The following is a 27,386-nucleotide window of genomic DNA, read 5'->3' on the forward strand; positions in this document are numbered from 1 at the left end:
TAATTATGAAAAAGGTTCTAAAATCAGAATTGAACTAATGATGGATTTGAATCATAAGATGATATTATGGATGGTACTGTTTTCTAAATGACTATTATCGTTTATGTTACAAACTTCAAATGTGAGAAGTCAAAGGCTATGTACTAAAACAATATACAAACCGATAATTAAGACACGCAATCAAATGATTAAGCATTAATATAAAGTTTAACACTCAGAATGAATGTAGCTGGCTTTGCGTCCTTATCCTTCCCCACTGGCACTACGCTTTCTGTTTCTTCATGCTACAACAATCATCAGTAGTAGGCATACGTCCCTCTTCACACATTGATCCCATTCTTACTCTACGTCTCTACTCCACCGATTCCGATGTCACTCGCCGTCAAGAAGAATCTCACCACTGCTTCATCCTCGTCATCTCCGGCGATTCCGGTTAAGGTCATTCCTCTCCAGCATCCTGAATCCACGCCGTCTGATGATCCTCGTCGTCCCTGCACTCAATTCCATGATTTCTTCTCCCGATGGAAGGCAACGATCAAGCGTATGACGGTCTTCGACTGGTTGGATACGATATTCCCTTGCTTCCTTTGGATTCGGACTTACCGGTGGCATCAATACTTTAAGCTCGATCTTATGGCTGGCATCACCGTCGGTGTTATGCTTGTTCCCCAGGTAATTTTCTGTTTCTTCATTTCCGATTGATTGTCTTATCTCTTGATTCATGTATATGTTTGTTCGTCTTAAATTAAGCGAGTTTAGTTTTGAATAACTTTCTGTATTGGTGGATTTGAGAAGGCAATGTCGTATGCAAAATTAGCTGGGCTTCAACCAATATACGGTCTATGTGAGTTCATTGTGATTCATCGATGTGATAGTATAAATGTATAAGCTATTCCACTTTAGCATTTAATTATTAATCTTGTTTCCTTGTATCTGTTGGTGCAGACTCCTCATTTGTGCCGGTATTTGTGTACGCCATATTCGGCTCATCTCGTCAGCTTGCAGTTGGACCTGTGGCATTGGTTTCTCTTCTCGTCTCTAATGCTTTGGGTGGAATTGTTGATCCGTCTCAAGAGTTATACACTGAGCTTGCCATTGTGTTGGCTCTTCTCGTTGGAATATTTGAGTGCATCATGGGGATTTTAAGGTAATTATAGTCTTCTCTTCGCTGCTACTCTTTTAGCTTACTTGTGCTAGCATGTCCTGTGTTTATTTTTGTAGTGTTAGAACAAGTCATTCGTTTGTGTTTCCAACTCAGGCTTGGATGGCTTATTCGTTTCATAAGTCACTCAGTCATTTCTGGATTTACAACTGCTTCCGCTATTGTGATTGGATTATCCCAGCTGAAATACTTCCTGGGGTATAACGTTTCCCGGAGCAGCAAGATTGTGCCACTAGTAGAGAGTATAATAGCTGGAGCTGATCAGGTGAAACTTTGTTTTTTCGGATGAGCTGACATTTAAATACTCTGCTCTATCCCCTCAAGGTCCTTAAATTGACCATAAAAAGACCTTTTGTGGTTACTTGTATAACTTCATCTGGCTTTCTATTTTGCAGTTTAAGTGGCCGCCTTTCTTGTTGGGGTCTACCATCCTGGTGATCCTACTAGTAATGAAGCATGTGGTATGAGCCTTGTTCTTTCCTATGTTAGCAGGATAGTTCGTGCTTTCCCTACTTTTATTATGCTAAAGCATATGATGTTCCATGGCAGGGAAAAGCAAACAAGGAACTTCAGTTCGTACGAGCAGCAGGGCCGCTCACAGGGCTTGTTCTTGGTACAACCATTGCAAAAGTGCTCCATACACCTTCCATCTCACTGGTCAGATTCCTAAATAACCAAATTTTCTTATATAACTCCTCATTGAAGTTACATATTTTATTGCAAAGTTTTTAGGATTTTTCAGGTGGGAGATATACCTCAGGGCCTTCCAAAGTTTTCTTTCCCCAAAAGTTTTAATCATGCAAGATTATTGCTTCCAACAGCAGCTCTCATAACTGGTGTGGCCATCTTGGTGAGACATAATCGTTATTGACTTCTTTCAAGTGGACATCCGCAAAGTGCAGCTGAATCTAATCATGAAAATCTGACCTCTTGAGAAACAGAAGAGACAGTTTCTTGATTATGTTCAGCTGCAGTTTGCGCATGTTTCGCTATATACTGATGTGCTAGTTCAACTTTTTATCCAGGAATCTGTAGGTATTGCCAAAGCACTAGCAGCGAAAAACAGATACGAGTTGGATTCAAATTCAGAGGTAACAGCCCTTATAGAATAAAGAAAATAAAGTGCTAGCCTAATTGTTACCATAAAATGATGTTGTACGTGGTTCTTTTGAGCTCAACTTCTCAAGGTCGTTCCAATCTTTTCTTCCGTAACTTGACAGTTGTTTGGTCTTGGTGTTGCAAATATATTGGGGTCATTGTTTTCTGCATATCCGACAACAGGTACATTATCTTGACTCTAAATATGAGTAAAGCCTGACAAAAATTTTGTGTTTTTTCTTTGCTAAATTTGGAAAAACAATGATTATATCAGTTATACCCTGAATCCGAGAATCTATTGATTCCCTGAATGTATCATTATAGGATCCTTTTCTAGGTCCGCGGTGAATAGCGAAAGTGAAGCTAAGACTGGCCTATCAGGCATTGTAACAGGCATCATCATTGGATGTTCTCTACTGTTCTTGACCCCAGTCTTCAAATATATACCTCAGGTTGATCTGTGGTGAATGTTTCTACTTCCACAATCTTGTGCTCGTTTTTTCAACTTCGCAAAGATTCCTTATAAATATGAAAACTAAGGAGAATTCTAAAACTATAATCGGCTGCTAACTCCTTTCTGTTTTTCAAATTCACAGTGTGCTTTAGCAGCAATAGTAATATCAGCTGTTAGTGGCTTGGTAAGTTTAAATCAACCCACCAAAACATGTGTACTCCTGCCTTTGGTTGTTGAGCAAAAATATTAACATTTACTCTGTCTGGATGTTTACCATTGTAGGTGGACTATGAAGGGGCTATATTCCTGTGGCGCGTGGACAAGAGAGATTTTACACTTTGGACCATCACTAGCACCGCCACTTTGTTCTTTGGAATAGAGATCGGAGTCCTCGTTGGTGTGAGTATGTTCAGATTCACTTTGTTATTAATAGGAACAATGATGCTGAATAGTAGGATAATCTATATGAATCGTGCAATGAAGTAAGGACTCACAAAGTTACAATGCTTGGAATTTCAGGTTGGCTTTTCACTTGCATTTGTTATTCACGAGTCTGCAAACCCCCATATCGGTAAGATGAGTTCAATTTGCCTGTTTCGTTTCTTAAAGTGGTTTTAAACTCATCTTCTTGATTACATTCCATTATATATGCTTGGCAGCTGTGTTGGGGCGTCTTCCAGGGACCACTGTGTACAGAAACATGAAGCAGTATCCAGAGGCATACACTTACAATGGGATTGTGATTATTCGAATCGATGCTCCCATATATTTTGCCAACATAAGTTACATCAAAGACAGGTGAAAGTGACCTTCGGTTCCTGACTTGCCTTGTGTCTGTAAACTTAAAGAAAGAATTAACACAACCCTGTGTAACTGTTTTTCCGAATCGCAGGCTAAGAGAATATGAAGTAGCTACCGATAAACGGACTACTAACAGGGGACCAGAGGTGGAGAGGATCTACTTTCTTATCCTGGAAATGTCTCGTAAGCCCCAACTTTTCTAATTCATGTTTTGAACTCGCATAGTTAGTTGATGGATGATGGGTATTTATTAACTTGGATGTAACGCAGCTGTCACATACATAGATTCAAGTGCCGTAGAAGCCTTGAAAGAATTGTACGAGGAGTATAAGACAAGGGATATTCAGGTGCAAAACTCTGTCTGATACATATCATCATCCTTGATGTAGTACTTGTTTCTAATTTGGGGAACTCCTTTGTGATGATTGTCAATGGAGCAGCTCGCGATTTCGAACCCGAACAAAGAGGTTCTCTTGACTCTGGCAAGATCAGGAATTGTGGAGCTTATTGGCAAAGAGTGGTACTTTGTGAGGGTACACGACGCCGTCCAAGTCTGTCTTCATTACGTCGAGAGCTCGAACCAGACAACCACAAATGTTGAAGACAGCAGCGATTCAAGCTTATGGAGAAGGTGTGGCGCGAAATACTTATCATACGCTAGAGTTGAATCCGACACTAGTCTTGTCTTAAAGGAGCCATTGTTGTCCAGCGAGGAATAAGATATTCAGCACTCAGATTCTTTTCTACGATATAGAATGTTGTTTGTAAATAAGACAAAATTCACTTGTGGAGGATGATGTAATTCCCATTTTTTCATATCCGTGTATAAAGAACCGAAATTGAAAATGGAAGAAAGACTCATTTAATATTTAAAAATTAAAACATTATAGTTTAGCTACCAACAGATAAGCCATAAGATAATAAACCCCTAATCTCTGGACTTGAAACTCCTAATCCGATCAGAATTAGCAACTAATATAATTTAGTGCAACATCATAGCTATCAAAACCTAAAACGATTCGCCGGCGATAAGAGAATGCAACCGCCTTAGGGTTTGTGAAGATCCTCGTGATTCCCAGAACCTTGACCTCTCTTTATGACTCTCAAATGGTTCCTCAGTCTCAACATCTCGTCACAGGCGGCCTTCAATTGCTCTGGATTCGTCGAATTCATCAGCTTATCATCTTCCCACCAAAATCGTTGAGGCGACGGATCCTCCTCGTCATCGTCATCGTCATCCACCATCTCCTCCATAGCATTCTCTGGTACAGGAACAGGAGAGTTGTCCTCGAGGAAAGTTTGAACCACGCCTTCGACAGAGGGATAGCCGAAGGCATGCATAGAGACGTCCGATTCGGAGGAAGGAGGAGTAACTAAGATGGCGATTTTGGTGGAGGGATCTTCGGAGACGAGTTTTGCTGCTTCACGGAAGAGATCGTCACGTAGCTCTGTGAAACCGACGGATCCTGATTCTTTCTTCTCCACCTTCTCTATCTTCTCCGTCTCGCTCTTCCTCTTCGAATCTCCCATTGTACCCGTTTCGACTTCACACTGATTTTGATGTCTATTTTTTTTTTGCTTCATAAAGATGCCAGGAACCGACTTCAAGCGAAAATAAAGACAATCGAAAATACACGATGCTCCTTCGTATATCCACGTGTACGGTGGAGATGATGTTTAATGGTGAACGGAACCCATGTCAAATAAAATTAGGAATTAAGAAAACGATTCCAATTTGGTTTACAAATCCAATCTGTAATGCGAGTCTATCACAACAAAATTAGAAACCAGTCTATACCATGAACAGACCAGACCACAACTAAACCGAAAACAATTAAAAAATAAAATATCATTAGTAATAGTAATCTACGTTTGAATTCAATTTATATCAAGATAAAATTCAATTAAGTAATGTAATGGTAATTAGTAAATACTAACTAACAATACAGAACCCTTTTTATACTTCCACTGAAAAGGATAATAAATGGTTAATTTATAATGGATAATTATAAGATATATGACAAAGTAGATCGAGCCTTGGTGTTGAATCTTCCTTGAAGACGAGAGAAGAAGCAGATAGGATAGCGATATAATAAAAGCCATGTAAAACTGAGTCTGCAAAATCAAAGTAATCAAGGAGCTACGAGTATTCGCATTCTGGGAGAGTCAGCAACAGTCAATGGAGAACGGGTAACTTCTTGAAGCGACCTAGACGTACATTTTAATTGTTTTTTCTTGGATAGGAAGCATTACCAGAGTGACCAGCAAATGAAAAATAATGTTTTTACCTTGTGATAGTTGTAACTTAGATTTGCGATTATGCAACATATAAATCATTATCTATAACTATTAGTGGTTCATCTGTTCAAGTTGTATCTTCTTCTGCTTTGATTTTACCCCAGGAAAAAAAATATATCTTATGGAAATTTTCAACTATACCTTTCGGAAACAAAAGTCGCTTGAAGGGTCTCATCATCCTGGCATATAGTTTTCGGAATAATATCATTGTACGTAGTATCAATAGTGAACCTGTCCATGTGACCAGACGCAACTGCCTAGATTTGGTTTACCACTCATGTATTCTAGGCATGAAAGTCAAATAAAGATCTCTTATACATTATTGTTTCTTCTGAATAGATTGCAACGCAGCCCACAGTGATGGAAGTTGATGACCAAGTCAAAAATGCTTATCGTGTTAGTGTATGTGTTTATAGAGAGAGAGATTAGATTATTGTATATTGTGTACGATAGTTGTATATAGTCAGAGCACGCAGCCGGTTTCGTCGAGATTTTGGTTTTTCAATAATTGTAACATGACACGTACTTTGGATAAACAGTCGAATAATGATAAATATATAGAGAGAGAGGAAGTCGTCATGAGTAGTTGGAATTTTTCTATTCCATGAATAGTGAATATAAAATATTTGTATGATTTAGTCTCGAGTCATCATAACATTGAATGGGAAATGATATACGTTACCTTATAATCCATTCTCGAAATCTCAATTTCTTTTTGAAAAAGTTGTTCATGAACCCGCCGCCTCATATTCACAATTACTTTCTGCTATTATTTTTTTCAACATTAATAGTTAAATCTTTTACGCATATCACAACGACACCACGTTACATATATCCTTGACTATTCTTTCAACTCTTCTGACTTGTCATTACACAAAATCCAGTCATGTATATATATGTTTAACCCAAAAAAAAGAGTATATGTATATGTGATTAATACACACTCAGATTGCTTAATGTGAAACTCGGTTTGGTCTTCTGAAATTGGTAACCTTCTACCAAATGTAGCACTGTTTCCGTTGTAGAAAGTTATCATTAAATGTTATAAACATAGATAAAATTAGGTCTATATAAAATATGTATGAAAATAATCACCAAAGTTAAACCAAAATCAACATCACCAAATCAACATCAGCAACATTGACGGAAAGGGAAAATAAAGAAAAAGGTAAAAAAACAAACCTACCGTATTGCCATACTCCATACCCAACATAATATCTAACCGTGGAAAATAATAAAATTTGATGGTGATCAACATTTCGTCGATCGTATCTTCCATACTAGTACTACTATATATAACCCCTGTTGTCTTAAAAAAAACACCATAAAATTATTCAGAGCAAAATGAAGACTTATCTACTCTTCTTTACCATCTTCTCATCACTTCTCATATCATTTTCCTCAGCCGAGCAATGTGGGCGACAAGCCGGAGGAGCACTCTGCCCCAACGGTCTTTGTTGCAGCGAGTTCGGATGGTGCGGTGACACCGAAGCTTACTGTAAGCAGCCTGGCTGCCAAAGCCAGTGTACTCCCGGCGGTACTCCCACAGGTGATCTTTCCGGCATCATTTCAAGATCTCAGTTCGATGACATGCTTAAGCATAGAAACGACGGTGCTTGTCCCGCTCGAGGTTTCTACACTTATGACGCCTTTCTCACCGCCGCTAAGTCTTTCCCCGGCTTTGGCACCACCGGAGACACCGCCGCCAGGAAGAAGGAGATCGCTGCCTTCTTTGGTCAGACTTCTCACGAAACCACCGGTAATTATCACTTCTTATTATCTTTCGATTTTTTTTCAAACAACAAGCTTTGCATTAATTTGATTTACTTGAAACGCAATTAAAAATAATAATTCTTTGAAATATATAACTTGTCGTTTATAAAATCTTATTTCTAATTAACTGCAAAAACAATCACCAAACGCTAACAAAACTACTTTAACGTATATGACTAACAAGTTGTTGCTTAAAATCTCCTAGTTTATAACCCAAAAAAATGAGTACTACTCCAGTTTATAGATTTATTTGAAAAATACATACACTTAAACATATATTTCTTATCGGATATCCCCGAAGGGACTATATACTAAACGTAAAACAAACACAAGCAAACTTTTATCCCATCATATTGCAATTTCAAAATTAAAGACTTTTGTTTTTGGTCGGCTAAAACCAAAGACTTTAATTGTTGTTTGTCTGTATAATTAGTAGTTTAATAAATAACGTAATCGTTGATATTTATGACTAAATTATATACAAATATATTTACATGTTTGAAGGTGGGTGGCCCACAGCACCGGACGGACCATATGCATGGGGATACTGTTTCAAGCAAGAACAGAATCCATCTTCTGACTACTGTTCACCGAGCGCCACGTGGCCATGCGCTTCAGGCAAACGCTACTACGGAAGAGGACCGATGCAGCTGACGTGGAACTACAACTACGGACAGTGTGGTCGAGCCATAGGAGCCGACTTGCTCAACAACCCTGACCTCGTCTCCAACGACCCAGTCATCGCTTTCAAAGCCGCCATTTGGTTCTGGATGACTCCTCAGTCTCCCAAACCGTCGTGTCACGCCGTCATCTCTGGCCAGTGGCAGCCGTCAGATGCCGATCGTGCCGCCGGGAGATTACCTGGTTACGGAGTGATTACGAATATCATTAACGGTGGATTAGAGTGTGGACGTGGCCAAGATTCGAGAGTCGCTGATCGGATTGGGTTTTATCAGAGGTACTGTAACATATTTGGAGTTAATCCTGGTGCTAATCTTGATTGTTACAACCAAAGGTCCTTTGCTTCTGTTAACTTCTTCCTCGACGCCGCTATTTAATAAGGAATACATACTAAGTAGTATTCAGCTTTCTTGTAACCAAAGCAATAAGGGAATAATATCAATTTAAATAAAACTCTTGCTACGATTATTGGAATGGGCTTTTTGTCGTCTGATGGGCTTTTTAACTGGGCTTTGGTAGACAAAGAGAGGATATATTTTCCTAGTAGTAATAAAATTACAAGTTTCAAAAGGCAGTTTAAGTGCCGACATGTTTCGTATAACGTGCCGCTACCTCCATTCTCCAGCATCATTATTGTGTGTAAAGCCTATCGTAATATTGATTCGGTTAGGAGAATCGGTTGAGCCCGAGTTAAACCAATCTAAATCGAATAGATTCTCATCGAATTTCAATTAGCATCCAACTGAATTTGAAATCTGATCGAAGATTCAAAATTGTACCAAATTAAACCAAAACGGAATTGGACAGCTTTATGCGGGTCACGGACTCCAAAATATCGCAAAATTGACATTTCGACGACTTAAACACGAAAATATCTAAAAATACAGCACCGAACGTAAAATAAAAAAGGTAGATGATGAAAAGCCGTTTCTTACTCTTCTTCATCGTTTTCTCTCTCTCCGTCTTCATTTCTTCTCTGATCGCAAGTGACTTAGGGTTCTGCAACGAAGATATGGCCTTGCTCGGCGGCGTTCGCGATGTACCTGTTAACCAGAACAGTGACGAGGTCGAGAGCCTCGCTCGTTTCGCTGTCGATGAGCATAACAAGAAGGAGGTTCCATTTCTCTCATCATCTTCGATTTTTTCTCTCTTTATCGTCTCGATGTGTTTCTGCTAGTGATTTTTGTTTGATCCGGAGCGCGATTAGTGTAATTTGTTTGATCTCGCTTTCAGTCACCGGACATCGTTGTTGCCTGTTAATGTTATCCATTGGCTAAGTGTAGATCTCAGCGAGTGTTTATGTATCCGATTATGTGTCGCTGGAGTCACTTAATTTTTTGGATGACGTTTTCGTTTATTCGTTTGTTTCCCCTGGTAGAATGCTCTGCTCGAGTTTGCGAGAGTTGTGAAGGCGAAGGAACAAGTTGTTGCCGGTACGCTGCATCACCTGACTCTGGAGATCGTCGAGGCTGGGAAGAAGAAGCTTTACGAAGCGAAAGTGTGGGTGAAGCCATGGTTGAACTTTAAGGAGTTACAGGAGTTCAAGCCTGCCAGTGATGCCCCTGCCATTACTCCCTCCGACCTTGGCTGCAAGAAAGGTATGAATCTGAGTAATAAACTGATTAGGAAATTGATAATTTCGGGGGATACATATGTAGTAAAGCAAAAGATTGTGGTTAAGTAAGATTTGATCATGAGAATTCGGTTTTTGTGTGGATCAGATGAACATGAATCTGGATGGAGGGAAGTTCCAGGAGATGATCCAGAAGTGCAGCACGTTGCTGAGCATGCTGTCAAGACCATCCAGCAGAGGTCGAACTCCTTGTTCCCCTATGAACTTCAGGAGGTTGTGCATGCTAACGCTGAGGTATTGCTTTGCTTTCAATCTTTAATTGAAGACTGTTAATATTATCCGCCATTGATTTCATTAGAGTACTTGTCAGTGTTTGCAAGAACTCATCTTAAGCATTGCGAGTAAACAAAATCAGGTGCAAGTGAATCCGATTTGGTGTTGAATTTAGGAAGTAGCAAAACTTTTTAAGCAACACATTAGTTTCGAATTGGTGTCCTAGTTTGTGATTGCAAGATTTAATGATCAATGAAATAAACTATGGTTTCAGGTCACCGGCGAGGCTGCAAAATTCAACATGCTTCTCAAGTTGAAGAGAGGAGAAAAGGAGGAAAAATTCAAGGTGGAAGTTCACAAGAACCATGAAGGTGTTCTTCATCTCAACCACATGGAGCAACACCATGACTAGTCCTCTCCTCTGTTAATGTATATTGAGTGTTTGCTTGCTCTGTAGTCTCTGTAAGATATTATAACTTCTGATGCAACTATGAACCCTTAAATAACATATCAGGAGAAATAAAATAAGTTTTTAAAGGGCGTACAATCTTTTGATTCATACAATAAATGGAAACATGAAAAAGATTTTGATGACAGAAGAAGCATTTTCTAGACAAACCGCTAAATGCTGCTACTCTATTTATGTCCTATTGTTCTGCTTTGCCTTAGCCTTCTTCGTCATAATCTTCATCGTCCTCGTCTATCCTCTTACCCAAACTTGCAAGCTGTGCTGGATCTATTTTGCCCAACTCCATCATAGGCCAGCCCGGATATTCCTCTGAGGCCGTCGCTGTGGCAGTCTCTGTGCCTCCGACTGGTGCCAGTTTGGTCTCATTTAGGTCGAGAGTTTCAGCATTGAGGTCAAAGTCAATGCCTTCTTTTGGACATTGAAGTTGTTGCTTGGTGTCTTCGTTTGATGCTGCAATGCCACCATCGACATCCTTCTTCTCATTCTCTTGGGGTGATGACTCTGACACATGCATCTGGATACTGTCTTGAGGAGGTGGCTGTTCCGCCATGTTGGTCCCAAGTTCCATCTCACGATTCAGATTCTCTCGTTCGAGCGCTCTGGCAGCTCGTCCACCACGACCTCTTCCTCGTCCTCTCCCTCTACCACCCCTGCCACTGGGCTTAGCATTACCAACCTCTTGCTGCAATGATTAGCACAATACAAAACAATCCAATGGATCAGAGAGAGTTTCAGACGAATAGACGCTAAAATGAATGGACCAGACAAAATGCTCACCGTTTTGCTTTTCTTATATTCCTCGTCGCTGTCATTCACTTCGTCACTGATCGGCTTCCTGATTTAATCAACCATTTCGCATCAGCTTGACACAAGCTTATCAAATAAATAGCCAGAATATATGGAGTTAAATGATCCAACCTTCTCTTGGAGATGCTGCGATCATCCATTGTAACATCACCTTGCCCATGGCCTTGCCCTTGCGCATGGCCATAGTCAGGCACCTTACTCACAACTTCCCTCAGAAAATCAAACACGTTATATCTTTCCACACAATGTTTTCTGTAAACAACAAAACACTTTAATAAACGTGGATGCAGTAGTATCACCAAAATCATATGAAGAAGAAGAGCATAAGAAATGAACTTTATACCAAATTTGTGGTATAAAGTTCTATAACATCAACAACATCCTCTCGGTGTTGGACGCAGTCAAAATATGGCCTATGAGTTGGAAGCTCTTCCACTTAACAACATCATGCAGAGTGAAACAAAAAAAAACGAAGTTTAAGGAATCTACTGCTTACAGGTGCAGTGAGCTCACGGTCTTGGCTCCTCTTTCGAGGGTAATCTCATATGTACGATCGCAAAGGTCTTGCAAGAACAATTCCAAAGATTTCGCTGTAATAATAGAACATGAAATTTAGAAAAAAAGGTATAACAACCTTTCAAATGAAATTAACAATAGTAAGATCACTCACAAACTAAGACAGGCACTGCCAAAGCTATCTTGCCAACATCTTCATCAGCTTGCATAATCTTTTTAATACGAGCCTGAAAATTGGGTATCAAAACAAACACAGTTATAAGATGCAAGAAACACTGCCCCCACTAAGCGAATCACAAAGAAAACGGAAAAAAATGAGAACCGCTAAGTGTGCTCAGTACAGTCATCGATTAAAACATAAACAGGATACGATAACACTCAAAACGGAAAGTTCAATTCCGTGAATAACCATACGTATGTGTATTCTAGCCTCTACTCAGACAAAGTTAGCCATCATCAACACTATATCTAACTTGTGAAATCGTAAAAAAACAAATGCTAACAAAATCTATCTTACAAACTGGAAGTATCAATTAAGTGAAAAGCAATTCTAATATAATATTTACAGCTTCAACCAGGACAATAATCCGGTCTCCATAACGAAAAAAAATTTGATTAAGAACACGTTTTGAGCACTAGTCACCTAAATTCCTCACATAATCGAGAGATTCATCAGTTTATATGAAACATTCCAGAGCGGATCTTGAGGATATATATCAGAACAGCCACACACACACAAAAAATAGTGGGAAATTGATTGACAGGTCAGATGAGAAGACCAATTCGCCAGAAATGAGATAGGTGTAATCTAAAATTCGTCTAGGAACACGGGATTTAGCCAGAACAGTGTTGGAAAATCGATCCAAAAACAACAGATCAAGTATTTTCGAGAAATTGGACTTTAATTCCGGAGATAATCAATTCAAAACGGAAAACTTACAGCTGGGAACCGAGTATCGAGCTTCTTCCTCATGGTTTGAAATCCCAATCCAGAAACCGTCCAAGGAGAAAACGCAAAACCACCACACAAAAGAAAAAACAAAAAAGTAAACAGACCCTTCTGATAAAAATCGAGGCCAACTCTTATGTACAGAAGCTCCTTTCTAAGATCGGAAAGTAATTCTTCGGCTACTTCACGGATACGCACACTACCAGATCCGGCGACGGCGGTTTCCTTGTTACAATCTCCCCGATAGAAATAAAATAAATTAAAATATAGATTTGGGTCAAAAGGAAAAATAGGTCGACGACATGTTTAAATTAAGTAATGTTAGTTATTATACTTATAAACCATATACGACGGATCACATATACTACTTGTAACACTGACAAGTCGGATTAAACAGATCTAGCCATACACGTAGTAAGGAAGGCATTATTGGATTGTAATAACTGAAAAGTCTTCTCGTGACAGGCTTATTCTTACTCTTACATTTTTTTTAATGAGACATTTCCATAGGATAAATGGATAATGCATCCTTGTATATTTGTTGGCACATCTGTCTGACCAGAATATATATTTGTTTGGCGATTTCAGTCACTATTTTTTATATATTTTTTTATCCCGGTTTTTTATATCTTTTTAAAACTATTGAGATTAGAATTAACATGTTTTACTGAAGTATATCCGTAATTTTTACAAAAATACTCAGTTTACGGAATAACAAAAGTAACTATGTTACAGGGTTTATTTACGATAGTAATATTTTTTTCAAACTAGGAAAATAGATAAATTATCAAAGGGGTGTAGTGTTTGCAGATATTGTGAACTGAAAATTTTTGTTCTGCACTCTCTACTAATCAATGTCTTGTTATTTAGAAAACTTCAGAAAATGTAGTTTTTAGAAAATGTTATAGTATTATGTGACTATGTGTTTGATTAAAGCGTGCGTGTCATATGAATCCTGACTGGAAATTGAGTATCTCACAAATCTCGACTGTCGAAGGTGATATAACAATGATATACATATGTAGACGATTGATTATAGAGGGGGAAATTAAATGGTATGTTACAATTAGCTGTTAGTAAATGGATGGATTTTTACAAATTTATCACTAAGCATTCATAGAACAAGCGAAAGACCCATGTATTACGTTTTGATCATGTTCGACAGAGAAACGCGACGTACCAAAAAAGCATACCGAGTACGTCATGGCGCAATACTATATTCGATTTAAATGTGAACCGTCTTGTTCTTTTGTTTCTCCTTCCACGCAAAATATTAATGATTAATTTGTTGAGGATTTAGTCTAAACATGGAATTCTTAACAGTGCAAACTCGTCCACTTGAATTCATAGAAAAATAACCGATGATCAATCGCCGATATTTTTGGATTTTGATTACTTAAGTATAGTTAAATGTTGCAGTAAACGTGTTCGAACGAAGAACCTACACCCATTTTTTTTTTTTTTTGTCAACTATCCATCTACTAAGTCACGTCAGATTTAGGAAGATACATATCCTCCGAAGTTAATCCATTAGGCATTAACTGAAAATATTCATTCAATCAAGAAAATATACCGAAAATACTTTCCCTCTCACTTTTTTGGTGATATATTCTCCTTGATTTAAATTTTGAATTTCTTACCTGTTTGTTTTGGTCAAAATATTTGAAATCTTTTTTCCGCGAAGGTAAAAATTTAAAGGTGCCGAGTGCCGACAAAATAGCAAAAAGAGAGAAATCAAATCAGTAAATATTTTGAGGTTGGAGTCCGATGAAGGCGTGTCTCCTCGACGTCGTATATAGGCTAAACCCTGCCCTATATGCATCTGAACCATCCAAATTTCACAAATTAAGATCAACGGTGATCATTCCTCTGAGCAAACGAGCGTATAGAGCACGAGTACCTAGGTCAAATTAAAAATACTCTCAGACGATAACAAAAGACAAACTTCTTCTCTTTTTCTCTCCCATTGGGATTCAAATCAATGGCTCCGAGACTCACAACCGTCACACGTTACAATACTCACGATGAGTACTCGGTCGATTTCTTTGGAAGTGATTTGTTCGTCACCGTAACCGCGACTCCCTCCGTCATCAGGCGATGGATCCGCACTGCCGTCTTCCTCCATCGCCGCTCGCATTACAATCAACCTCTCGTCGTCGGAGTCGGCGTCCAGTGGACACCGGCCGGGTACTATTCCGGTAGATACTATGCCGAATCTCCGGCGGAGACTCTCCAGTTATGCTTGGGTAAACGGTGTATCATCATCCAGCTGTCTCACTGCGAACGTGTCCCCCGAATCCTCCGCAGATTCCTCGTCGATCCGAAGATAACGCTCGTCGGAGTTTGGAACGGTCAAGACGCGAGGAAGCTGGAGCAATCAAGTCATGGTTTGGGAATCGGTGAGCTTGTGGACATTAGGCAGTACGTGGTGGATTCGGAGGGGTTTAGCCTGAGTCGTTGTTCGTTTGAGGTGGTTGTTGAGGTGTGTATGGGTTATCGAGGGGTAAGGCTAGATCCGGCGATTAGCATGACTGATTGGGGGGTTTGCGACCTTAGCCATGGACAGATTCTCCAGGCGTCAATAAAGGCTTATGTTTGCTGCATGCTCGGTGTTTGGGAAAGTCTAGGGGAAGTTTGAGAAGATATATCAAAGGAATGTAATCAATGTTGCTTATCCTGTTAGGGTTTATGAGGATACAAAGCGGTTTTTTTCCTCATTAAAAAAAACAATTCAGCTGTTTTTCACTTGTTGATCCATCTTTTTTCCCTGTTTTTTTTTGTTTGTTTGTTTCTAATCATAAGATGATATACAAAGATATCACATTCTATCATCAAACTAATGAATCGAAAATTAACCAATTTAATCAATAGGAAAATGGTTTAACTTTTCACATCTTTATCAAAAATATTTTTGGGCTGATCAAAATAAGATGACATCGCCGAAAAAAAAAATCAGGTAGAAACGAATTTCAAAAGGTATCAAAGGAATGTATGTTGCAAATCTTGTGTAGGTTTTCCTCTTCGCTCTATATTGATACAAAGTATATGTCTGTCATATGATTGTTTAGGAGCAAAATATAAGATGTAGTAACAAAATGGATGCGATGGGGGACAATGGTATCTTTAGATTGGTTATGAAGCTAAAAATGGTATGTGTTACGATAGGTGTAAGTAGATTACATATTTTTCATAACCCTATGCTCTTGATCAATTAATTGTTTCAATCTTTTTAATTTGGTATGCGTTAAACCTCAACTTAAAGCTAAACCCATACAAATCAGAGTTAATAGCCTACACTAGATTTAGGATATACGTATTTAAAGAAAAATGTAACAAATGATTATTCAATCTACTAATAGTAATAATATTATAATTTTTTTTTAAAACCTAATTATAAAGCATGAATGCATCTAATATATAAACCGATACAATTTGAAGAGGATAAATACGATTATATATAGCAAAAAATCATCGAACGATTATATAGCAAAAATCATCGAGATTTTTGAAACAATTGATGGAAAACAATATTTTTTATTGTTCTCCATCAATTGCTTCAAAAAATTCAATGATTTTATCGATATTGGTTTTATCTGTTGTAGACTTTTGAATGAGTGTATGTTTAATTTGGGCAGGAAACAATAATAAATGGACATGGAAAGTAGTAAGAAGAGAAAATCCAATCGGACATGGAAGTCGGATGGAGATGGACGTTGCAAGAAAAAAAAATAATAAAGGGAGAAGAAGAAACATTGGAAGGTGAATAAAGGACGTCAGCTTGTATAATGTTCGCCGGATATTTTTAAGCAGTGAATGAAGGATGTGAAGTTAGTATTTCATTAGTACCATTAGTATACATATATACGATTTTAATGTTTGCAAATTTTGGACTGGATTTGAGTATATCCAAATTAACAAACTAATCCATTAACAAACGTAATCTTATATACATACGAAAATATTCTCTTTAACTTCTTAAATTTGGAAATCTTCATCAAAACTCTTTCGGTTCCCATAGTAGATTTCCAAATTTAAAAAGTGAATTTAAATTAGTACATAATTGCCGAGACAAAAGAAAAAGAAAAGTAAAGAAATCAAATCATTATATAGGGCTGGAGTAGATGACGGATGCGATGGGCTAAGGCGCTAAGCCTTGGCTACATGCATCTCAACCGTCAAAATTCCAGTGCGCAAATATCAACGGTGAAAATTTCCTCTGAGTACGAGTACAAATTAATAGTAATAAATTTCTCCTCAGACGATAAGCAGAAAAAAGAAAAGAGAAGAAACATCATCGATCAAAATTTGTTTTCTTTTTTCTCTGATTCTCTCCTTGAAAAGTTTTCAATTCAGAGAGAAAAAAAAAACAAAATGGCTCCAACGATCAGAACCATCGAAAGGTACAGAGGTCACCAGAAGTACTCTGTCGATTTCTTTGGAGACGATGTGGTCGTCACCGTAACCGAGACTCCCTTGGTCATCAGGCGATGGATTCAAGACGTCATCTTCTACCACCGTCGTTCTCGTTCTCGCTCTCGTCGCCCTCTCCTCGTTGGAGTCGGCGTCTACTGGACACCGGCAGGTTATCACTCCGATTCAGATGATTCTCCGCCGGCGAGTAATTACTATCCTCCAGCGGAGACTCTCCAGTTATGCGTAGGTAAACGGTGTATCATCATCCAGCTGTCTTACTGTAACCGTGTCCCCCTTGCCCTACGCAGATTCCTCACGAATCCACAGACGACTTTCGTCGGCGTTTGGAATCCTCAAGATGCGCGAAGGCTAGAACGGTCTCGACATCAGCTGGAAATTGGGAGGCTTCTGGACGTAAAGGACTATGTCAGAGATTCAGCAGGTAGGAGTCTGAGTCGTCGTTCGTTCGAGGAGATTGTTGAGGAGTGTATGGGTTATCCAGGAGTGACGGTAGTTCAGGAGATAAGCATGAGTGATTGGGGTGTTGATTACCTTAGCCTTGATCAGGTACTTCTGGCGTCAGTAGATGCTTATGTTTCTTTCAAGCTCGGTGTTCGGGCTCGTCTATGGCAAGTTTGAATAAATGCATCAAAGCTATTATGTTTCGATTCCCTTTTTAATCCTTCTTTGTTTGTTAGGCTGTGGGAATAAATTAAAGACACTAGTTACTGTTGTTTCTCGTTAATTTTCTTCTTCCATATATGAGTAGTAAGTAGTAGCTAAGAATATTACTATTATTTTTATCTCTTTTGATTACAAATTTGATGCGTATACAGGCAAAAGAAACTATGTAACTACACTACACCCTTCGTACAATATTTGCCTATCTTATCCAAACAAATTTTGGTGAGAGTAAAGTCTATTTTAAACAAACGAATTAAGAAAAGGATAGAAAGGTATCTTTACATGGAATAGAATAGTCAACGAATATTTTAACAGAATTTATTTTAATTTATCCTAAGCTGTGTTGAAATTACGAAAATACTAGCATTTATATCAAACTAAGGAATCGAGAATCAAATCAACTAATCCAATACAAAACATCCATCAAAATATTACCTTTGATATAATTTCCATTTCGTCACCTAAACCCTTTTCTAACAAATCAAAATGAAATTTCGCAGCTGTAAATTCAGTAATTTACTTGCGTGTATAATAAAGGACTGACGATGTGACAGTACATGCATCACAATTCTTGACCGTCCGATTATTACTGTACAAAGGCGTCCAAAGATCAACGGTGAAAACGTGGTGGAAGTACAAAACCTAAAAAGCACCACCGGGCACCGGCTACATACACTAAGGTACAAACATCCTCCGGGAGCGATAAACAAGACAAAAGATTTCGTTTCCCTCTCTCCTCTCTCTCAAATCAGAGAAAAAAAGCAAAACAAAAAAGCTCAAAATGGCTCCGACGATAAGAACCGTCGCAATTTACTCTACTCACCAAGAGCACTCCGTCGATTTCTTTGGAAACGAGCTGATCGTCACCGTTCTACTACGACGACGATCCTTCACAGGTTGGCTACTACGACGATCCTCCGCCGCCGCCTAGCTACTACGACGATCCTCCAGCAGACACTCTCCAGTTATGTGTGGGTAAACGATGTCTAATAATCCAGCTATCTCACTGTGACCGTGTCCCCGACGAGCTCCGCAGATTCCTCTTGGATCCAGAAATGATCTTCGTCGGCGTCTGGAATCACCAGGACGCAGAGAAGCTAGCACGAGGCAGCTTCTTGACATAAGGAACTATGTTCAAGATTCGCAAGGCTGGAGCATGAGGGGTTGTTCGTTTGAAGAGATTGTGCAGGAATGTATGGGTTACCAAGGAGTGAGGCTAGATCCGGAGATAAGCATGAGTGATTGGAGCGTTTACGACCTTTGCCTTGATCAGATACTTCAGGCGTCACTGGATGTTTATGTTTGCTCCGAGCTCGGTGTTTGGGCTCGTCTCTGGGAAGTTTGAAAAGAAGTGACAAAGGAATGTATTGTTGCGTTTTTTTTTTGTTAGTTTGTGAGGAAAAGAAACTGTTTATTCACTCGTGTTGTTAATCCGTGGCTAGTATGACTATCTCTAAATTTATTGGAAATTTGAAAAAAGGCCGTATCAATTAGGAATGCAATGTTGCGTATCTCTTGAATCTTTCATTTGTTAGTTTGTGAGGAAAAATAAAATTCCTTTTGTTAATCCAGGACTAGTATGACTATGAATAGAACTATCGCTTTGGTTACCGAATTGATGGATTAATCTAATTAAACCGCTCTATCCAAATTTGTACGCTAACCGGGTCAGAACAAGGGCAAAAGAGTAATTAGATTTAACGACGCGTAAGAACATCATTACTTCTTCTTCTTCTGTAAGCAAAAATCTCTTTCCCTTTCGTCGTTCTCTCCTTCATCAAATTGGACTTCCCTCGCCGACATCGTTTAACTGCGATGGTTCCTTCACCGTCGAATCCGCAGCAATTCCAGCAATTCCTCTCTTCCGTGCTCTCTCAGCGCGGTCCTTCCTCCGTTCCCTACGACGAGTCCACCAAGTGGCTGATCCGCCAACATCTCCTTAACCTAATATCTGCTTACCCTTCCTTAGAGCCCAAAACTGCTTCGTTTACGCACAACGATGGCCGCTCAGTCAATCTCCTTCAAGCAGATGGGACGATCCCGATGCCTTTTCATGGAGTCACCTACAACATCCCTGTAATCATCTGGCTACTCGAGTCTTACCCTCGTCATCCTCCTTGCGTCTATGTTAATCCAACTGCTGATATGATCATCAAGCGACCTCACGCTCATGTCACTCCTTCTGGTCTCGTCTCTCTCCCTTATCTCCAGAATTGGGTTTTCCCTAGCTCCAATCTCGTAGATCTGGTCTCCGATCTCAGCGCCGCATTTGCTCGTGATCCGCCTCTCTACTCGCGACGCCGTCCTCAACCGCCGCCTTCACCGACTCCGCCTTCGTACGATTCGCCACTGACGCGGCCTCCTCCGGCTGATCAGTCATTGTCCAGACCGTTCCCGCCGTCTCCCTACGGCGGAGGAGGAAGGGTGCAGGTGCAGCACGTTCACCACCAGCAGCAATCAGATGATGCGGCGGAGGTTTACAAGAAGAACGCGATCAATAAGATGGTGGAGATGGTTCACGGCGATCTTGTTTCAATGAGGAGAGCTAGAGAAGCTGAAGCAGAAGAGCTACTTAGCTTGCAAGCCGCGCTGAAGAGAAGAGAGGAAGAGCTCAACAGGGGTCTCAAGGAGATGGTGGGGGAGAAAGAAACACTTGAACAGCAGTTACAGGTTATCTCCATGAACACTGATATTCTAGACTCTTGGGTTAGAGAGAACCAAGGCAAGACGATGAATTTAGTTGATTTGGACGTGGATAAGGCCTTTGAATGTGGTGACACACTCTCCAAGCAGATGTTAGAGTGTACTGCTTTGGATTTAGCCATTGAAGATGCTATCTATGCCTTGGATAAGTCGTTTCAAGATGGGGTGGTTCCGTTTGATCAGTACTTGAGGAATGTGAGGCTGTTGTCGAGGGAACAGTTCTTCCACAGAGCCACGGCTTCTAAAGTTAGGGCTGCACAGATGGAGGCTCAGGTTGCAGCTATCGCAGGCAGGTTACATTCCTAGTTATTTTTGCTGGATGCTGTGTCACAATGCCTCTTTATATAGTCTAAGATCAACGCCTTTGAGGAGGATTATGTGGCTATATTGTGATGGTTCCTCTCTAAAGATTTTGAACTAAAAATGTGTATAGACTATATATACATCTACATAGCTGTGCACATACAGATTAAAATGGATCAAGCCTTTTCTACTTTGTCCAGTTTGGGATTAGGAGTGTCATCTCCTTTTGTGATCTACGACTACTTTTTAATGTTTTTGGGATCTTTGTGATGAACGTTATTATCTAATGAATCGATTGGTTTCGGGATTGCTTAGTGTGTATTTTTGAAATTGGAACACTCGACACTCAGACTTTCTTCTCCATAAGAGATTGGTGCTTTATAGTTCATCCATCATGCAGAAGGAAACTAAACACACATAATAATCCTTAACTCATTAACTCATTTCTCAGAAACTCTTGTGTAGACTCAAACACTTGATATTCGATATCAAATCAAACTGAAATTCAATAACTTATGAGGTTTATACTGATACAACATTGGAAATCGCTTCAAGAAAACATTCAAACCAAAAATTTCCGAAAACTTTTCGACAATCTCTGGCACATAACTCAAGTTAAACCACATCTAAGTTTGAAAATGATATTCGGTTTTTAGGTGGTAAGCTCCATGATGGCAGAGACAATATCTCCATCAGCAGCCTTGAGAGCCTTCACTGCCCTTGGCCTAGGCACTCCTGCTTGGGTCATCACCAACTCAATGTCCTTTGGCTCAACACCGTCCTCGTCAACCTCCTCATCGTCCTCAACCACTGCTGCACTAGATGACTCACCCTGCGAGATCACGTTGCTGAGATCCGGAGCTTTGAATTGCTCTGCCGCCTGCGACTGGATCTGAGAGCTCAAATCCTCGATCTTTGCCTCTCCGAAGATCACATATGTGTCTGATGCAGGGCTCTTGAATACATCAGGTTTTGATATGACGAACAAGATCTGTGTTCCAAAGCAATACCCCCACAATTTATTAATCATGTGATCGTGTTAAATCAATGAAAAAAGCAAGTGAATGTCCAAAAGAAAACACTAACATTCTTGCTCTTTTTGACGGTGACGCGGCTGACACCAGTGATTGGTTTCATCCCGAGCTTCAGCATCGCTTTGCGACTCTTCTTCTCACTTCTGCTTTGTTTTGACTTGCCTCCTCCCTCTCCATCTTGTCCTGTTTAACCAGAATCACAACTCAATAATGACTCAACTAGAATGAAATATCGTTAACACCTAGTTCCACAAACAAGAATCATATTTTCAACCACCAACGAGTCTCTGGTATATATGATTCACAGAGTGCAAGGATAATCCCCAAAAGAATATCATTCTATGGATCGATTCATTTCAAGCTTTTTTTCAACTTAAAAACCTATCTATCTTACACATTTACACATACTTTGAGCATCAACCAATCTTGCCCCATATGTAAACAAACAAAATTCTAGAATCCGTAACAACATATCGTATTTTGATGAAGGAAACGAACAATTTTAAATGAAAGAGCTAAAAGCATGATGACTTACCCTCTGCCTCATCATCATCCTTATCGTCGTCTTCGGAATCGTCCTCATCGTTATCATCATCGTCCTCAACTTCAGGCTTATCAAGCTACAAGAAAAACAAAGCAATCCAAAAACAAAACAAAAAAAGTCAGACATATTTCTATGCCAATCTGATTGGAAAACCAAAGAATTCACGGAGTTGTAAAATTTAGAATTCAGATCTAAAGTTTCATAGCTTCAATATTAGCATATACGAAGCTAAACACTAAGATCTGGGCGCGAACATATCAAAAATCTGAATCCAGTCTAGTTATTTTTAAACTAAGGATAACAATAACGAACAAAAAAAAACCGCGGTAATAGAGAGAAAGAGAGAGAGTGTGAAAAGGATAAGTAATTACATCGATCTTCTGTTCCTCCAATTTGGCGGCGAGGATCTCTTTCTCTTCGGTAGTCATGATGATATGTGTATTGAAGTGAAAGAACGAGAGAAGATTAGAGTGATTTGTGCGGAAAACCTAAAACCCTAGAGACCTAATTGTTATGTGGTAGTGAAGACTGAGCTGAGTGTCAATTATTATCGTGAGGAAAATCAAAGAGAAGGCCCAAAAACTTATGTGAAATGAAATATGCGCTGTCCGTTGGGCTTATCAGCTGAAAAAAAGTTGGTCGGCTTATTAAATTAAAGAAAAGCACACCAAGACAAACGCAAAAAAAAAAAATACTACTCTACGCCGTCTGTGGGGATCGAACCCACGGCCACGGGATTAAAAGTCACGCGCTCTACCACTGAGCTAAGACGGCATACGTTCTACTAGGCTTAAGTATCTTATTTATTGTAGTAATGAGTCGGTTTCTCTTCGACATTTGGGCTTTTGGGCCTAATTGTATATTTTTCGACGTCACGGAGCTCTATCTGTATCTCCTTCTTTCCTCACCGGAGCGCTAGCCGACGGTATTACTTAGACGGGAGCTGACGACGACGGACGACGGCGACTAAGGCGAAACAGAAGGAAGCTAAGCATGCCGTTCGTTTCGAAGATACGTAGGCAGACTGATTACAATGTCTTCCCATCTTCGGTTCCCATAGTCATCGATAATGGCGCTTCCTACTTCCGTATCGGGTATCTTTACCATTAACCCTAATTCCTTCTTACTATCTCTAGCTCACCCGCACTTCAGATTTTGACGTGTATATAAATCGTGTTAAATTTTGAATTTCTCTCGGCTTTCAGGTGGGCAGGAGAAACTGAGCCTCGTGTAATTTTCCGCAATATCGTGCAAAGACCGCGCCACAAAGCTACAGGTCTTGATATATATCCATTATTCGAAATGATCGGTGTTTAACTCTTGTATGCCTCTTTGATTGCTTCCTTTGTTGGTTTGCTGCTAGAGTAACCAATGAGTCTAATGATATATATGTTTCAAATTTCGTCCTCTTCGTGATCTTACTAATTAATTTGACTAGAAGTGCTGAATCTCTTTAGCTGCTTGAACCTCACGTTGCGATTTAGAGATGTCTGACTATGCTTATTTTGCTTAAAATTATTTTCTAACTGCCTTGCTTCTATATTCTTATCTATCTATGCGTGATGTCTTGCTTCTATATTCTTATCTATCTATGCGTGATGTCTCCATCTGTGATAGAGTGGTCTTCTTTTTAGTACAGGCGAAACTGTTACTATTGTTGGCGACCAGGATCCTGCATTGATGAAGTACTTTGATTGCACTCGCTCAGGACCACGTTCGGCTTTTGACAGCAACGTGGTTTATCAATTCGAGATCATGGAATATGTACGCATTTTAAACCCGTTCAACAAGGAATTGTGTTTTTTTGTTTGTATGATTTGTCATTTTTTTTTTTTTCATAGTTTTCTTGCTCCCGCCTTGTCTTTTTGTGAGCGTCTGCTCTTTATCTCGTATTCCAAGTTCTTTCATAGGCCTATTCTTTCATGTTTCTGTTCTGATTTCTTAGGCTCTATATGTTGGATCAAACTCCAAAATGCAACTCTGAGATATTCCTCCTGCCTTTGTGCTCATTAGTCAATGCAATCAATGAAGAACCTGTGGCACTTACCTATTTCATTTTCCTCTGTGTTTAGATTCTTGACTTCGCCTTTGATCGTTTGGGGGCTAATGGATCAGTGGTATGTTTTAGATCTTTTTCTTTTTGTTAATCTTGATTTTGTGTTTCATCGGACTCCTTGCCAGAATTTTATCTCTTGATTTAATGTCATTAAATGGCAGGGCAGATTGATCATCCAATTCTAATAACAGAATGTGTTTGCAACCCAGTTCAATCTCGTAGCAAAATGGCAGAACTGCTCTTTGAGACTTATGGAGTGCCTGCAGTTGGTACGAATCTATGTTTTTTGTTTGGTTTCTGAATTAGATTGTCTTATGGTTGATATAATGACTACGAATCCTTTAATGTATTGCTTCATTAAAATTCCTTAATCCTCCTATTGTCACAGCATTTGGAGTAGATGCTGCTTTCAGCTATAAGTACAATCAACTACATGGGATATGTAAAAAAGATGGAATTGTTATCTGTCCTGGCTTCACCACAACGCATGTTATTCCGGTATGTATCTTCGACTACATTGGATGAAGCTGGTGTCAACCATGTTCATTCTCTGTCTTAAACCCATTCCTTTCCGGAAAATACTAAGCCATTGGTCTGTTAATGCTTATCTGTTGGTGTTGATCTGGTACATGGTTTCATTGGTTACAGTTTGTCGATGGAGAACCTGTTTATAAAGGATCCTGCCGAACTAACATTGGTGGATATCATGTCACTGATTATTTAAAGCAGCTTCTGTCACTTAAGTACCCTTTTCATTCGTGAGTGCTTCCACTTGATCTATATATCTATTTCAATGTGATTCCCCCCAGTTCAAGATTTAATATATTGTTCTCTCCATGTTCAACTTCACAAAAGGTCTAGGTTTACATGGGAGAAGGCAGAAGATTTGAAGTTGGAACACTGTTATATCTCTCCTGACTATGCTTCTGAAGTTCGGAAATTCCAGGTAATTTGATTATTAATTTCTCTCGTTTCTTTTCTTAGGTAGTTTGTGACGCTAGCAAACTAAAAAGCCACATGATCGTCATTGATCAGGAAGGAACAAAAGAAGCTGAAGAGAAAACAAGGTATTGGCAGCTTCCATGGATACCTCCTCCTATCGAAGTTCCTCCATCAGAAGAAGAGATTGCGAGGAAGGCAGCTATAAGAGAAAAGCAAGGTCAAAGGCTGCGAGAAATGGCTGAAGCAAAGAGATCGTCCAAGATAAATGAAATGGAAAATGAATTGCGCAGCTTGCATTTCCTTGTGAATCAACTTGACCAGGTTGAAGAGGATGATATTCCATCATTTTTATCAGACACCGGTTATGCGTCCAGGCAAGAGCTAGAATCTACTGTTTCGAAAGTGACGCAGTCGCTTAAGAAAGCAAGGGGTGAGCCGAAGGATGAACCAGAGGAGAGCGAAGAGAACAATGATTCTCTTAATAATGAAAAGTATCCTCTTTTGAATGTCCCCGACAATATGCTTACACCTGAGCAGGTTTGTTTCCGGAACATTGTGTAATCCTCTACTCATATGAGAATCTGGTTAATTCATTTCTTGCTCGCAGCTGAAGGACAAGAGGAGGCAGATATTTCTTAAAACAACAACTGAGGGCCGTCTACGAGCTAGACAAAAGCGTAATGAGGAGGAACTCGAAAAAGAGAGAAGAAATCAATTAGAGGAGGAAAGACGTCGGTATGTATCCAAATTCATTACTTAATGTATGTTTGGAAGCGAAAAAAAAAGGAGGAAAGAGTAATCATTTTCGTTGTTGTCTCAATCTTATTCTGGTTGCAGTGAGAACCCAGAGTTTTACTTAGAGGAGATGCGAGCTCAATACAAGGAAGTGTTGGAAAGAGTTGAGCAAAAGAAACGTCTGAAAACAAATGGATCGAGTACAAACGGGAATCACAAGTCTGGTGGTGTTGGACGAGGCGAACGACTAAGCGCAGCACAGAGAGAAAGAATGCGTTTGCTGACAACAGCAGCCTTCGATAGAGGCAAAGGAGAGGATACGTTTGGTTCTAGAGATGAAGATTGGCAGCTCTACAAACTTATGAGCAAGGATCACGACGAAGACGACGAACGACCTGATTCAGACGAGGCTGAGTTGGCTCGTTTATCATCCAGGCTTCAAGAAATCGACCCGACATTTGTGCAGAAAGCAGAAGGAGAGTCGAGTCAGACATCAGGGGAGGCTCAACGCGCTCGTCCATTGACAGAGGAAGACTACAAGATAGTGATTGGAATCGAAAGATTCCGGTGTCCCGAGATCTTGTTCCATCCAAACCTCGTTGGCATTGACCAAGTAGGCTTAGACGAGATGAGCGGTGCATCGATTAGAAGGCTACCGAACGGTGATAGAGAGTTAGAGGAGAGGCTAACGAGTTCGATACTGATGACTGGTGGGTGCAGCCTTGTCCCTGGGATGAAAGAGCGGCTGGAGTCTGGGATACGGATGATAAGACCGTGTGGATCAACCATATATGTGGTTGGAGCTATGGATCCAGTGCTTGATGCGTGGCGTGGAGCATCTGCGTTTGCTGCTGATTTGAACTTCTTGCGGAATGCATTTACCAAGATTGACTACGAGAAAGGTGAAGATTGGCTTCGAAGATACCACATTCGATACAACAATTTGTGATCACTCTTATTGTGGAATTCAATTCAACTCATAGATTTGATTAAAAAAAATTGTAGCTCTCTATTTGTTATTTGTCTAATTCAGTAAAGGATGTTTTAGATTGAAACCAAAACTTGTTTGGACAATTATTTAAAAAAAGCAAATTGTCATTTCCATAGCCCATCTCTGT

The 27,386-nt window shown here is 39.6% G+C and overlaps 11 protein-coding genes and 1 non-coding gene across 14 annotated transcripts; 8 read left to right on the plus strand and 4 right to left on the minus strand.

Moving 5' to 3' along the window:
- The first annotated feature begins 320 nt into the window (after positions 1–320).
- Positions 321–4,391, plus strand: LOC18024838 (probable sulfate transporter 4.2). Its single transcript, XM_006407264.2, has 17 exons — positions 321–672; positions 796–844; positions 946–1,147; positions 1,259–1,427; positions 1,558–1,623; positions 1,712–1,819; positions 1,905–2,012; positions 2,188–2,253; positions 2,383–2,443; positions 2,585–2,712; positions 2,857–2,898; positions 2,997–3,113; positions 3,234–3,285; positions 3,374–3,512; positions 3,607–3,698; positions 3,786–3,862; positions 3,956–4,391. Exons 1-17 carry the CDS (start codon positions 370–372, stop codon positions 4,232–4,234), a joined length of 2,058 nt encoding a protein of 685 aa, XP_006407327.1. The 5' UTR covers positions 321–369; the 3' UTR covers positions 4,235–4,391.
- A 6-nt stretch (positions 4,392–4,397) lies between these two features.
- Positions 4,398–5,093, minus strand: LOC18025258 (agamous-like MADS-box protein AGL97). Its single transcript, XM_006407263.2, has one exon. It carries the CDS (start codon positions 5,043–5,045, stop codon positions 4,563–4,565), a length of 483 nt encoding a protein of 160 aa, XP_006407326.1. The 5' UTR covers positions 5,046–5,093; the 3' UTR covers positions 4,398–4,562.
- A 2,028-nt stretch (positions 5,094–7,121) lies between these two features.
- LOC18025257 (endochitinase CH25) lies at positions 7,122–8,735 on the plus strand. Its single transcript, XM_006407265.2, has 2 exons — positions 7,122–7,572; positions 8,091–8,735. Exons 1-2 carry the CDS (start codon positions 7,158–7,160, stop codon positions 8,642–8,644), a joined length of 969 nt encoding a protein of 322 aa, XP_006407328.1. The 5' UTR covers positions 7,122–7,157; the 3' UTR covers positions 8,645–8,735.
- Positions 8,736–9,082: 347 nt separating this feature from the next.
- Positions 9,083–10,657, plus strand: LOC18025260 (cysteine proteinase inhibitor 6). The gene is made up of 4 exons (XM_006407268.2): positions 9,083–9,381; positions 9,646–9,865; positions 9,989–10,134; positions 10,388–10,657. Exons 1-4 carry the CDS (start codon positions 9,181–9,183, stop codon positions 10,523–10,525), a joined length of 705 nt encoding a protein of 234 aa, XP_006407331.1. The 5' UTR covers positions 9,083–9,180; the 3' UTR covers positions 10,526–10,657.
- LOC18025262 (dr1-associated corepressor) lies at positions 10,603–13,147 on the minus strand. The gene is made up of 6 exons (XM_006407267.2): positions 12,846–13,147; positions 12,060–12,132; positions 11,886–11,979; positions 11,501–11,641; positions 11,360–11,417; positions 10,603–11,264 (listed from the first exon to the last, which is right to left on the minus strand). The coding sequence occupies exons 1-6, from the start codon at positions 12,876–12,878 to the stop codon at positions 10,779–10,781; spliced, it is 885 nt and encodes a 294-aa protein (XP_006407330.1). The 5' UTR covers positions 12,879–13,147; the 3' UTR covers positions 10,603–10,778.
- A 1,688-nt stretch (positions 13,148–14,835) lies between these two features.
- Positions 14,836–15,616, plus strand: LOC18025261. Its single transcript, XM_006407269.2, has one exon. It carries the CDS (start codon positions 14,836–14,838, stop codon positions 15,490–15,492), a length of 657 nt encoding a protein of 218 aa, XP_006407332.1. The 3' UTR covers positions 15,493–15,616.
- A 1,520-nt stretch (positions 15,617–17,136) lies between these two features.
- On the plus strand, positions 17,137–18,050 carry LOC18025263 (Werner Syndrome-like exonuclease). The gene has a single exon (XM_006407270.2). It carries the CDS (start codon positions 17,226–17,228, stop codon positions 17,904–17,906), a length of 681 nt encoding a protein of 226 aa, XP_006407333.2. The 5' UTR covers positions 17,137–17,225; the 3' UTR covers positions 17,907–18,050.
- Positions 18,051–18,659: 609 nt separating this feature from the next.
- Positions 18,660–19,296, plus strand: LOC18025264. The gene is given in 3 exon segments (XM_024159709.1): positions 18,660–18,824; positions 18,826–19,055; positions 19,058–19,296. Coding segments are annotated over 3 exon segments (561 nt in total). The 5' UTR covers positions 18,660–18,732.
- A 421-nt stretch (positions 19,297–19,717) lies between these two features.
- LOC18025265 (protein ELC) lies at positions 19,718–21,266 on the plus strand. Its single transcript, XM_006407272.2, has one exon. The coding sequence runs from the start codon at positions 19,767–19,769 to the stop codon at positions 20,958–20,960; it is 1,194 nt and encodes a 397-aa protein (XP_006407335.1). The 5' UTR covers positions 19,718–19,766; the 3' UTR covers positions 20,961–21,266.
- Positions 21,267–21,419: 153 nt separating this feature from the next.
- Positions 21,420–23,124, minus strand: LOC18025266 (nascent polypeptide-associated complex subunit alpha-like protein 1). Its single transcript, XM_006407273.2, has 4 exons — positions 22,907–23,124; positions 22,527–22,611; positions 22,044–22,174; positions 21,420–21,948 (listed from the first exon to the last, which is right to left on the minus strand). Exons 1-4 carry the CDS (start codon positions 22,961–22,963, stop codon positions 21,610–21,612), a joined length of 612 nt encoding a protein of 203 aa, XP_006407336.1. The 5' UTR covers positions 22,964–23,124; the 3' UTR covers positions 21,420–21,609.
- Positions 23,125–23,237: 113 nt separating this feature from the next.
- On the minus strand, positions 23,238–23,309 carry TRNAK-UUU. Its single transcript has one exon. It is a non-coding gene; the product is annotated as a tRNA-Lys (tRNA).
- Positions 23,310–23,457: 148 nt separating this feature from the next.
- On the plus strand, positions 23,458–27,353 carry LOC18025267 (actin-related protein 5). Of its 3 annotated transcripts, none has more exons than XM_006407274.2 (11): positions 23,458–23,629; positions 23,741–23,811; positions 24,175–24,299; positions 24,608–24,652; positions 24,758–24,860; positions 24,980–25,089; positions 25,240–25,349; positions 25,447–25,537; positions 25,627–26,070; positions 26,141–26,268; positions 26,371–27,353. In XM_006407274.2, exons 1-11 carry the CDS (start codon positions 23,529–23,531, stop codon positions 27,215–27,217), a joined length of 2,175 nt encoding a protein of 724 aa, XP_006407337.1. In that variant the 5' UTR covers positions 23,458–23,528; the 3' UTR covers positions 27,218–27,353. The 3 variants fall into 3 exon arrangements, with proteins under 3 accessions (XP_006407337.1, XP_024015723.1, XP_024015724.1); XM_024159955.1 differs by having other exon boundaries at positions 23,559–23,629; positions 24,170–24,299; XM_024159956.1 differs by lacking the exons at positions 23,458–23,629; positions 23,741–23,811 and having other exon boundaries at positions 24,233–24,299; positions 24,753–24,860.
- The last annotated feature ends 33 nt before the right edge of the window (positions 27,354–27,386 follow it).

This window comes from Eutrema salsugineum, unplaced genomic scaffold, assembly GCF_000478725.1.
Source record: "Eutrema salsugineum unplaced genomic scaffold, Eutsalg1_0 scaffold_13, whole genome shotgun sequence".
Classification (NCBI taxonomy): Eukaryota; Viridiplantae; Streptophyta; class Magnoliopsida; order Brassicales; family Brassicaceae; genus Eutrema; species Eutrema salsugineum.